The 12,506-nt window shown below is 41.8% G+C and overlaps 1 protein-coding gene across 3 annotated transcripts in view; it reads left to right on the top strand.

The window, feature by feature from the left end:
• DOCK2 (dedicator of cytokinesis 2) overlaps positions 1-12,506 on the top strand; it is a 246,435-nt gene that overhangs the window by 162,923 nt on the left and 71,006 nt on the right. For all 3 annotated transcript variants that reach the window (XM_081178303.1, XM_081178305.1, XM_081178304.1), the window contains one exon: positions 371-465. In XM_081178303.1, the coding sequence (XP_081034429.1) occupies positions 371-465 (95 nt within the window). The remainder of the gene's footprint in view (positions 1-370; positions 466-12,506) is intronic.

Below are 12,506 nucleotides of genomic sequence, written 5' to 3'. Positions count from 1 at the left end.
ATAATGTGGATGGACCACTATGAGGTAACGTAGGTTTACATATTTTCAACTGGTTGCTTATGAACTTGGTGTAAACTGAGAGGAATATGTTCAACTGTGACATTCTCTGTTTTAATCATTTGTATTTATACTTCTATACTAGTGTCATGAAAATTGTCTCTTAAGAGCAGAATACTAGCACTGATTTTGTTTTATGACTTCTGTTCATTGCTGCATTTTATTGCTAGACAGGTACCTCATTTTAGAGCCTTTGGGATAACTGATGATAACTTGAGCATGTGGGAGCAAGATATCACTGTCTGTTTTTCAGAAGTTTGTTATTGTTTTAGTGTAAACGGTATAATCCACAGTGACATTTTCCTCCTCCTAGGACTTTTTGATGGAAACCTTCATAATGTTCAAAGATCTCATTGGAAAAAATGTCTATCCCTTGGACTGGATGGCCATGAGCATGGTGCAGAACAGGTAATCAAAAGCCATAGGGAAGACTGCAGTATACTAGGCCAAACATAGCCAGCTAGCAATCTCTGGCAGCCCACCAGAACTGAATGAACCTCTGGCTGGGGAAGAAATGGGCGTGGGGGTGCCAGTCATCCACCAGGCCACATGACAGGTTGTTTTCTGTTTGGTGGTCACAAGTTTAGGAGGTTGAGGGTGAGCAGATTAAAGTGGCCTTCAAAGAGGCTGAGGTGAGAGTGAAATAATTTTAGCAAACACTGCAGGGTGAGGTGGTGGTGTCCACTTACCATACTAAAAGTGGAAGGTGACTGAGTACTCTTTTTACTAACATCTTCAAAAAACGAAATTCATCCTGTGCTGGCACATTGTTCACACCTCTGTCCCAAATGTTCATGCAAGTTTTACTCATATCTGCAAAAGCGGCAGAATAAGTGATGCCTCCTTCATAGGATGCAAAGACTTTTGCTAAAGTGGGCAGTGGGGTTTGACACAGCACTAACTCTCTTTATTTTAAATATGAAATGTACATTAAAATCATTGAGAAAACTCAGAAGTTAAAAATAAGTTGACCTTAAAAAAATTCAAAATATAAATAAAATCAGCATTTTAAAATATACATCATAAAATAAAATTACATATTAAAATACATGTCCACTTTATATATCTGAGTAGGCTTGCCTAAACAAAAATGTTTTTAGCAAACACCAAAAACAGTAAATCTGTGTCGGTATGTGTCTACTCAAGGGATCTGATGTGATGCAATGAAATTTGCTGTTTGTAGGAGTCCAGCTGTCCCTCCACCTATGTTCATCTTGCCTATTTGTAAATGAAGTCAAATAGCACAAAACACTTTAAGTGATCCCTCCTTCCAAAGAAAACCGAGCCCTGGAATTTCCATGCTTCTTGGTGATGTTGGACATACATAATCTTGAAAGTTTTAAACGAAGCAAGGCATGAATAGATAACACAAGGCTAAGATTTTGCTAGCAATGTGATCCAAACCCACCTAAAATATCAGGGCATCCAGCCTTGATCTTAACATTCAGCTCAGAAGGATCTGGGTTGTGGAGCTATTGTCAGGTGTGGTGGGGGGATGGAAGTTAATGTTATGGATTCTTATTTTAGTACTCTGAATCATCCCCAGTATTTGGAACAGAAACACCACTGCTATGTACTTGTGAAAGACATTTGTACAAAAATATCCACACAGTACCTAATACTTAAGTATAAAACACTGATGTGATGGTTTGTTCACCCATCTTTATAACAGCATTGTCAAGTGGTTAGGGAGTTTAAAATAAACAAACAATTGACCATTTAGATAACTAATTAAGCATCAACTGTATGTATGCATGCACATATAAAGGTGCTTGTAATCATAACACATAGGAGGAAATTAGATTAGCACGCTGTTGGAATTATGTAAGTTTGCTATAGCAGATTAGAGACTAACTTGACAGTTTGGTCATTGGCTATGCTTTTTTTTAATTAGCAACCAGCATCTACTAATCAGACCTAGCAGACTCACCCTGAGTCAATCCATCCTCACCCAAGTTTCCTGGAGTTTCAAATCTACTTGCAGGCTGAATCTCCTCCAGATGCATGTCTCAGTGCAAAATTTAGAATTCTTTCCCTTTTTCATTTGCAGTTCATTCTGAGTGACTGCTGTCATCAGTCTCAAACCTGATTTTCCCAAGAGTACAGGCTCATATTTTAAATCTCTCTTTCTTGTGTGTGTGCATCCTCTCAGTGGAAGTGTTCTGCATTTTTTAGGCAGTGCTAGTGGAGTTCAAACTGGTTCTTGCTTAATTTGAGATAGGACCAAGCTTTTTTATTCTACTGGGAAACTATTGTCACCATCTCATAACAAGGTGGCCTCTGGCCCCACACATATCTGAAGGATTGCTATTTTGGCACAAGCACAAGTTGCCACACTCATGGGCACAATTGCAGGTGATCTGATAGCACCTTTCCTTGCTGAATTGTCAGCAGATCCTTGAAAATGAGGCAACCCACTGGTAGCACAGTAGCAAATTGCTCTGTAAGTAAAGCAAGCAAGCAAGCATCTCCCCCACCAGAATTTATTTGTTGCTTGTAGTGCTGTATGGCTCACTTGTACCTGCAGTTGTTTGTAGCTTGTAGCTGGCATTCTTCATCAGAGAGATTCAAGATGCATATGCCCCCTGTTAGAGATGTACCTAATAGACATCCAGCATTTCCCCCAAAAGCAAAACACTGCTTTACTGGGGGCAGGTGTTATGTTGTGGGTGAACATATCAGACAACATAGCGATTCTTCAAACAGCTCTTGTTTATTCACAGGCCAGGACAGAACTGAACTGAAGGGTTCAGTCAGCCTGCTCCAGTACAATGTACAGTAACTGTAACAATTTTCTAAAGCTATCCAATCACTGAACATCACTTTCGATCCCTTATTTGCATAACTATCCACAGTATCCCCCTGCTGGCCCAGGGTGAGAACTTCAGTACATAACAGCAGGTACTAGAAAACCCTGTTCCTGCCTTTTTTCGGGGCAGGTTTTCTCTACCCCAGTGTTTCCCAACCTTTTTTGGGCAAAGGCACACTTGTTTGATGAAAAAAATCTCGAGGCACACCACCATTACAGCCCCGTGACGTCAGCGCGCAGCGTCACGCCGGGAGGGACGCACGAAAGTGTAAGTTTCAATTTTTCCCCTCCCCCTTGCCGGGGAACCTCCAAGCTTTGGGGGTGGGGGGGGAGGAGGCAGCAAAGCGAGGCAGGAAGGAGAGCGCGGCTTGGCTGGGTGAGCTTTGGCAGGGGCAGGGAATGAGAGCCGCGAGGCGGGCGCTGCGGACGGAGGCGCTGCCCGCCAAGCTCGCAGGCAGCCAGGCAGGCAGACGGCGAGAGCCCCGCGCTGGGCGGCCTCTCCTCGCCGCCGCCGCCCCGCCTCTCGCCGCCCGACTCGCCCGCCTCCCTCCAGGCAACATCTCGCGGCACACTAGTGTGCCGCGGAACAGTGGTTGGGAAACACTGCTCTACCCTTCCTAGTGGGAAATAGACTCAAGGTGGTCTCTGCATCTGTGAGCCATCTCTGAGCTGGAGGCTTAGGCTTTCTTTGGGGACTGGCCTGCACATCATGGAAAATTCTGGACAGCAGGGCCCAGGTACATAAGCTGGGGTATAATTTCCCCAAGGCTCACTTTAGCAAGTTCTTGGCTGTGGAGTAATAATGTGCCAGTTTACATGCCCAGGGATTGGAGGAGGATGCTTCCTCATATGTCATTAATGATTCCCCCTGTCTGCATTATTGATTATATTCTTCTGCCCTGCTCACCTGGACACTGACAGCTAATCCAGGATCTTTATAAATAGACTACAAACTCCATTCCCCCATGCATAAACAATAGCTAGTAGGGGAATGTAGCCCCCCCCCAAGGAAATTCTCAAACTGATCCACTTATGCCCCATTTTTAGCAGATAAACACACCTGTAAATATTGACCTGAAGGGGTGGGGACAGTTAGGTATCTTGCTTGTTGGGCCGAAAACATTCCCCATCCCTGATTCATCTCTTCTGAAGTTCAAAAAAGCTGCTGGTTTAATCATCAGGGATTCAAGCAGGACTATATGCATATTGGCTATGTTCCTGTTTACAAATCAATCCCCAATTAGTTTTGCGTGAGAAATTCTGTAGGCAGCAAGTATTACCCACTTGTCTCATTCTGCGAAAAAGAAGAAGAGGTTTTGGCTGTAACAAGAGGAGTTTTGTGTAGAAATTTCTCCTGCACTTTGATGCTTGTCACCATTTGGAGTATTTGACTGTACAGGTTGTTAATCTAAATAATGGCTTTTTAATACTAGCACAACTTTCACAGTCCTTTGTATCTGAAGACTTCTCACATCTAAATTGTTCTGCACAGCAAGAACATGTCAGCATCTGCATTATTCATGAGTACAACAGTATTTTTAATTCTACAGAGCAATGACAACACATTGATTTCAGCTTGCATCATTCCCCTATGGGATTGCCTTATATTTACATTGCATCAGTTCCTGACATTAGCAATTCATGTGTGAGATTACACTTTCTGTCCGCATTGCCACCCTATTGCAATATGCCTAAGGTCCTTTATTGCTAAAAGTTTGCAGCAAAACAAAAAACAACAACACCAGAATCTTTGCTGTCCTTATGGGTGGAATCCAATTGGTACAGTTTTGCATGTAGAGGGACTTTGGATCCGGAGATCTCTGCTATAGCAGAAGAGGAGGGGAAGCCATTTTGATAATTTCCCCCTTTTTTCTGTAATCTCCCAAAGCTACCTTCTGCTCTGTTGTGGAGGGTCCCTTTCTGACTCTCTGGAGCTAATTTGGGGGTGGGGGACTGGGAATTGCAGATGGAGGGTGAACTGACAAAAAAAAAAATCCCCTCCCCCTTACGATAGCAGATGCTTCTGTTGAATCAGAAGGCCCTCTGTGAGCCCAAGGACAACAGCTGTAATCCACCCTGGGCATTTAAATATCTACGATGAAGGCCCAAGTTGAGCTTCTCACACTCAAAAGGTGACACTACCCCACATCAAATGGCATTTTTTTTTTGTACTTACTAGGGAAGGAAGAAGATTAACTTTGAGTAAGTGTTAGGTTTTATATTTAAAAAAATGGTGGAATAGTTGTTATTGTTTCTTGTCCTTGCAGTGCCAAGCAGAACCCCAAATCTGTCTAATCTAGTTAATGGTGTAATCTTATACATGTATATTCAAAAATGAGTTCCAGCAGGTTCAAGGTTGTTGAGTGTGGGGTTATACTCAATGGAAAGTCAATGAAATGGAATTCTGAGTGAACATGTATATGACTGTACTGTTAGTCTTTCTGATACTTTTCACATTACATCTTCAAACTTTTGCAAACTATACACTATGGGTTGTCTCCAACACTGTGCCTTCAGGATTCTGTTGGGCTTTCCCTTCCTTTCGTCTTCCTGCACAGCCTCAAAATCTGCTCTGAAGGGTCTTCCAGGCCTATGGAGAATATGGGGGTGTGTGCATGGGAAGAGTAGGGGAAAGTTCCATTGCAGAAGCAGAAATTTAAATAAATAAGCAGAAATCTGTGCTAGCAGAACAGCTACATTAGAGACAACTCTTTGAGGCTTCAACAACTTGCCCAGTGTTTATTATTTTCCTTACTGACCCCCCCCCCAAATTTTTAATATATATAAATCCATCCTGAAGAATTCTGTAGACTTAAAAAACTTGCTTACTATTTGTGATTGTTTTGTTGGTCCTAATATGGTACTAGCCTTAATGGCTTTGTGCAGCGGCGGGGGGGGGGGGCGGGGGAGGGTTGGGAGGGGAGACAGTATGAGTAAAGATGGCCTCCCATTATTCACCATATTATTTAGGGATGGTGCAGGCAGATCTTGCTCAGGGGTCAGGGAGAGAAGTTGAAATTCTCCAACATTCCTCAGAAAGTTCCAAGAAATTTCAGTTGAATGAAAATCTATTGTTACTACATATTAATAGATGAAACGGGCAATGAGCTAAGAAAGGAGAGCTGGAAGGACCAGGAGCCAAGTCTACTGCTTCCTTCAAAAACATTACGATATGACTAACAGTATTAAAACATGGTCCACAGTGGTGCCCAGAATTCATGGATGGCAAAGCTGGGGAGACTAATCTCCAGGGGAGGACATAAATCCAGCTCTCCTGGAGATGCTTTTAAAAAATAACATTTTCAAAAATGTGTTGGGCAATTCTTTTTTTAAAATGTTTTAACTGAGTCCTAGATTATTATTATTTTCTAATAGACTAACAAAGTTACCTAGGGCGTGTGTATGTGTAGGCTGCATTCTAACATATTTCCTGTAAGGATAATAACTCAGCACATATGGATCCCAAAAAGTAGCAGATGTTTTGTAGGATGCATCGTTCTAACAAGAATGTTTCCTTTTTCATTTCTTTAATTGAAAGACTCCATTTCTAAACTATATGCCGATGTATATAACAACCTTTAATGCAGTGGGTAGCGGTGGCTGTTTGCAAAAGCATAATGGCTTCACCATATGTTCCCTGTGGTTTTTGTGCTTTTATTTTTGTGCTGTATGGACAATAGTAAGCAGTTTATGTTACGAGTTTCCTGCAGCGCACACAAATCTAAAAACAAAATGCAGTGTATTGAGTAGGGAATGGGGAACAGTTTGAATTTACAGCCTGATAGTGCCAGTAACTAAGAGCAGCATTATGTGTTTCAAGATGGCGCAGTGTTGGCAGTCAGTGTTTGATAAAATCCACCACTCCCTCCCTCCATGCCCCCCCCCGCAAGGGAGAGGTTTAAACACACTTTGGCCCAGCTGAGATGTAAAAATCAAACCATAGTTTGTTATCTTGAAAATCTGAACCAGCATGAAATAAAATAAAAATCATTTATTTTAAATATTTTGAGCTTGCTCTTTTCAGCCATAAAGTAACATGAAACAAAACAATAGTTACAAAAATAACCTTGCATGATTCTCACAGGACAGGATGGTGGACTAGATGAGCAATTCACCCAATCCAGCAAGGTTATCCTTGTGTTCCAAATGGATAAATGACAGGTTGCCAACCTTTTTGGGTCTGTGGGCATGTTTGCAAACCAGAAAACTGCTCATGGCACCACTCTGTCCTCCCATGCAGCAGCCCCACTGAAATTGCTCCCACTGCGATTACATACCCCACAAGTGTCCCGGAAAAACTGGGACATCCCGTATCTTATCACGAGAACATGGTGGCCATTTTGGTTGCCATGATCTCACGATTTCGCAGGGTGATTTCTCGCTAGGAAAAATACACTTTTGGGGAGGGGGACCATGGCATGAGATCAGAGCAATCAAATTGGCTGCTGTGCTCTCGCAAAAAAATATAATAAAATAATGGGACGGTGGTGTCCTGGTTTGGGGCTTCAAAGTGTTAGAGGGTATGAAGTTAAGCTTAAAAAAACATTTTATTTGATGAATAATGCTTTCAAGCCTAATTTCAGCAGGCAGGATGGGACACTGTGGCCATCAGCAGGGGGTCTTTTTGGTCATGTTGGCATCCACAGGCACCATGACAGCAACCGATTGGTTAGATAAACTTATAGACAATAGGGCTATCAACTGATAGCTAAACACGTTAAGAGGTGGTACACCTCCATATACCAGATATTAGGCTCAACCAACAGTGAAGGCTGTTGTCTTCATGTCTTGTTTGTAAGGTTCCCAGAATCATCTGATTAACCACTGTTACAAACAGAATTCTGGGCTCTGTGGTCTTTTTCAGCAAGGCTTATGCTCTTAAGCTGTGTCTACCTTCAGTGGAGAAAGAAAGGCATGGATGGGAAAGGAAATGGATTTGTTTGGGCAGTGTTTTCTTACCCCCATCACTTCTTGCTCCTCTGCTGTCACTCAGCTCATCCAAAGATTGGGCTGAGTGATTTTCTTACAAGAAGAGAAGAGTGAACACACAAGTCATGAATGGGGCAAGAGGCAAGTAGAAGGGAACTAGGGCAGGGGGAATCTGCCACTTTCCTCAGTCTTTCCCCCTACTTGCTCCCTTTATCCCTTACCCAGGCAAATGCAAGCCTGGGGTGAGATGGCAGAAGAGGGCTCCAAGGGGAGAGGAAAACACTTTACTCATCAGTCATCTCCCTTAATCAGCCATTTCTGTATCTTTAGCAGTCAGACCCATATTGCAGGCAAAAAAATCTCCAAGAGGCAGCAATCCTAAGCTAAATACAATAAAAGGAGCTAAAACAGCTTTGCCTGATCAGGTCCAAATGTAACATCAGAAAATATCATGTACTCACAGCATGGGAGATGATCATGACAACTGATTAGCAGGGGAGGGTAGTATCTATGTGCAGGAACATATGTGCACTTATTTCACAGGGGCAAACAGTTTATGAAGCCTCAGGTAACAAAATCTACAAAGTCTTTCCTGCTATCGTCTAATTAAGCCTGGAGGCAGTGACAACACTCATCAGAAGTTGGCAGAGTCAAGGGTATTAATATCTGTTCCAAAGGGTCCAATGTTTTACATCCTACATATAGGCTGCTCCTTTTAGTTGGATCTTTGGGAGCCCACCTTTAAAGCTGTTATGTGATAAAGTACTTTTGCAGTTAATAAATGGCAATGCTTTTCTGTAGAATTGATGGTTGTAGCAATGTTCGTACTACATTATATTTTTGTCTACCATGCTACATTTAGTCTCCAGTTAATTTTACCCTGTTTTTAGCTGGAGAAGGCTTCAGACCTAGTTGTGCATTCACAGAACTTCTGTTGCTGTTTTTTAAAACAGGCACATAGAATGCAGATCTTGCTGGAATTTTATCACTCATAAAATACTTGAAACTGTGCAGAGAAGTAGGTATAAAAGTTAAATAAAAATTGATAGTAGAACAGCATTTCCATGATGAGGATGGTAAATTTGTTTTGGAGAAAGGAGCATGTTTAGCATAATATAAAACTGATTTATCAAGAAGGCTAATTTTGTTGACAATAGTTAGGTGTGTGTGTGTGTGTGTGTGTGTGTGAAGCAAAATGCATACCTTAAAAAACTTATTGTTAGTTGGATTTATTTCATCATGAAAATGTGTTGTATAAATTCATGAAAACCCAAAGAAACGGAGACACTGTATCAAAATCATTATTATATGATGTGCTGCATCCTTCAGGGGCAAAGAGTTATTAGACCTCTACATATTCGAATCCCTGTGACAGGGTGAGCTCCCGTTGCTCCTGCCAACCTAGCAGTTCGAAAGCACCTCAAAGTGCAAGTAGATAAATAGGTACCACTCTGGTGGGAAGGTAAACAGTGTTTCCGTGCACTGCTCTGGTTCACCAGAAGCGGCTTAATCATGCTGGCCACATGACCCGGAAGCTGTACGCCGGCTCCCTCGGCCAATAAAGCGAGATGAGCGCCGCAACCCCAGAGTCGGCCACGACTGGACCTAATGGTCAGGGGTCCCTTTACCTATTTGTAGTTGCTCACTTAGATCATGCTAATGTTAAGTGATCTGTAAAGTGCCCCCCCAAAAAAATGATGTACCTGCTGTTCAATATTTATAGAGTGCCAGGTTGTGCATGCAAGTAAATAACATGCAAGCATGTTCAGTATGCCACTACAGGGGACACATTCTCTGAATCTAAGGGTGGTAGCAGGGCTATGTTCCCTGGCTGGGAGACTCCAAATACAATACAGATAGAACTCCCTCACAGAAGTGACCTGAGCTTAATATTTATCAGAATATTCTACCATGTGGGGTAATAACAGATACAATTATACAACTTGACTAATCTTTCATATGAAATAATCAGGATACAAGTTACTATAAACATGTGTCTGCCTGGTTCGTAATACCAAGGAGAAGTAAGGTTTGGCAGATAGCTTCTATGTTGTGAACCACCCTGAGATTTACAGGTAAACAAATTTTTATTATTATTATTGTCAGGGAACTGACATCGGAGCGAGAGGCGAAGGGGAGGCTCCCAGATGATGCTGGCGAAGGACCCAGCAGCAGGGGGAGAAACAGCTCAGTAGAGGGGGAAGCCAATCAGCGCAACACCAGGGATAAAGGGAGGCAGACGGGGGGAAGTGGAGAGAGGGCTCCAGGACTCTTCACTGGACATCAGTGAGGAGAGCCCAGGTCCTCCGCTACCCACGCCTTCCCTGCGTAGAAGACTCCCGCGCAGTGAGAGGAGGAGGAGACTGGGTGTCAAACAACTTTTATGTTGGAAGAGGTTCAAGAAACGCCCACGGACGGATTCTGCCAGTGACTGAGGCAGCCACTATGAGAAGTGGCTGTGCAGTCAGAAAGGTTTAACCAGGCAAATTAACTGAGAAAGGCACCAGTTTACGCACGAGTAACTCATACCTATTACAATTATTATTACTACTACTACTACTAATAATAATAATAATAATAGACAATTATCCAAGGCATCAAGTATCTTGGACTCTGGGCAGGCAACATGGCACTAAATCCTTCTGCATCACAAGCTGAGAAAAACTATTGTGCTTGTCAGAGTGCATAGTATCACAATGGAAGTTTATATCACTTGCCAAGAAGAGACTTGTTTATAATCCGCTGCAGAATCAGAACCTCTCCTTAGCTGGATAGAAAGCCATGCATTATCACAGACAGCAAGCAGAACATCTCAGGGGAGATATGAACGTCACAGCTGACCAGCTGAGTCACCAAGACTATCACCAGAGAGTATGTTCACTTCATCTATAAACTGCTCAACAAGTATGAGATTAGTGAGGAACTTCAGTCTATGACCTCTTTTGAGCTTCTACTCAATAAACACTTTTCCAGCTCATTCAGTTACAGTTATTCCAAAGAGGCCTTGCAATGCATTTTACACATGACTGTTTACATCATACTTTCTGCATGTAGATGACCACTAACTAATAAAATGAGAAATATGAAGCAACCCTTTCAACTCAAGCAATATATAAATGTGTGACTGAAGTTTCTTATTCCATCTGCACAATGTAGTTGTGTATAAGAGCTGCACACCCAGTCCTTAGATTATTTTGAAGTTTTATTTCTGAATGAGACCTTCATTTTCAAAGACGCAGCATCAGGAAGACAATAGTTAAAGCTATTATGCATCTGACTTTGAGGGAGAATTTGCTGATTCACTATAAACCCGTTTCGTACTATTCTAATAGTTGCTTTGAGGTAGTAAGCTTATTGCCTCCCTATGCACAATGCACTCTCATGCGGCCAGTCTCTCTCTCTCTCTCTCTCTCTCTCTCTCTCTCTCTCTCTCTCTCTCTCTCTCTCTCTTGCTGCCTCAAGGTGAAAAATTAAAGTTAGCACTGCAAGCACAGCACTTTCTTTATCTCTTTCAATATTTTTTCAATAGTAGAGTCAAGTGTAAAGGCAGCATCCTCTTGCATTTGCTGTATCTCAACAAAGCTCAGGGAAGATGAAAGTGAAACGCATTTGTATTGGCTTGTAATCCTTTATGCTCTTATCACAGTGGATGCTTTGCCCGAAGGAAAACAAATATGTAATACACTTTCATATTTCAGGAGAGGAATGGAGGACAAATAGTACAATTCACAGAAAGCATTTGTCATCTGCTCTTTATATATAATCAGTTATGTTCTCCTTTTATAAAGTAGTATGTAAAGCCCAGGAGTACTATAGGGAATTCTTTGATTTGTTACATGCTGAAAATCTGGGCCAGGATCCAAAGAATCATGAAAGAAGTTCTGCAAGTCCAGGGGAGGTTTGGCTTATATTTCTTGAAACAGCATGCTCCTCCATGTAGCATGGTAAATGGCTTTTGATATTGAGGGGAGTTTCAAATCAGTTTTGTGATATGCCATGGGGGTGAACAGTTCAAAGAAAGAGGTTAAAAAATCTACTGCGCTGAATATATTTATATCTTGCTTTTGGGTTCTAAAAAGGGTCTCCTTTTGCAAGACCATTGCTGAAGAGAGCTAGTGCAGACCCTATAGCACTCTCAGACTGTGTACTTTTATCCAGAATCAGTAACTGAACACAAGTGCACAACAATTTTTCAGTTCGTTTTTCAACCTTTGTATACTTCCTAATCAACTTTGGTTAAATAAATAAATGTACTGCTCATATGAATAATTCAGCTGATATCCAGACTGCTAGGCAACAAACATATGCTAGGATTATGAACTGTTTCAGTTTCCTTCAACATGGGCCTGAGTATGGGTTGAATTAACCAGGTAACTAGCTAATACATCAAAAACAAACCTAATCATGATACATCACAATGCCATGTCCTCATGTAAATGTATGAGCCTTGATGTAGGAATTGCAGGGATCAGCCTAATTCTTCCTTTCTCTTCTGCCTTATCTTAGCACTTGCTGCTCTCATTGGAGCATTTCCTTTGTTGCAAAAGTAAATCTATTAAATTTACTGTACTCAGCCAAAGTTTTGACAGGTGGTTTAAAGTTCTACTTGTATGACTAAAGACTGTAACTCTAGTCTGAATGCAAATTTAAGCATTTGTGAGAGAGCATCTTGTACAGCATCCTCAAGAGACTGCTCCTTCTTGGGATTCAG

This window comes from Podarcis bocagei (genome assembly GCF_964188305.1).
Source record: "Podarcis bocagei genome assembly, chromosome: 2".
Classification (NCBI taxonomy): domain Eukaryota; kingdom Metazoa; phylum Chordata; class Lepidosauria; order Squamata; family Lacertidae; genus Podarcis; species Podarcis bocagei.
This window is presented reverse-complemented; position numbering and strand designations above follow the sequence as displayed.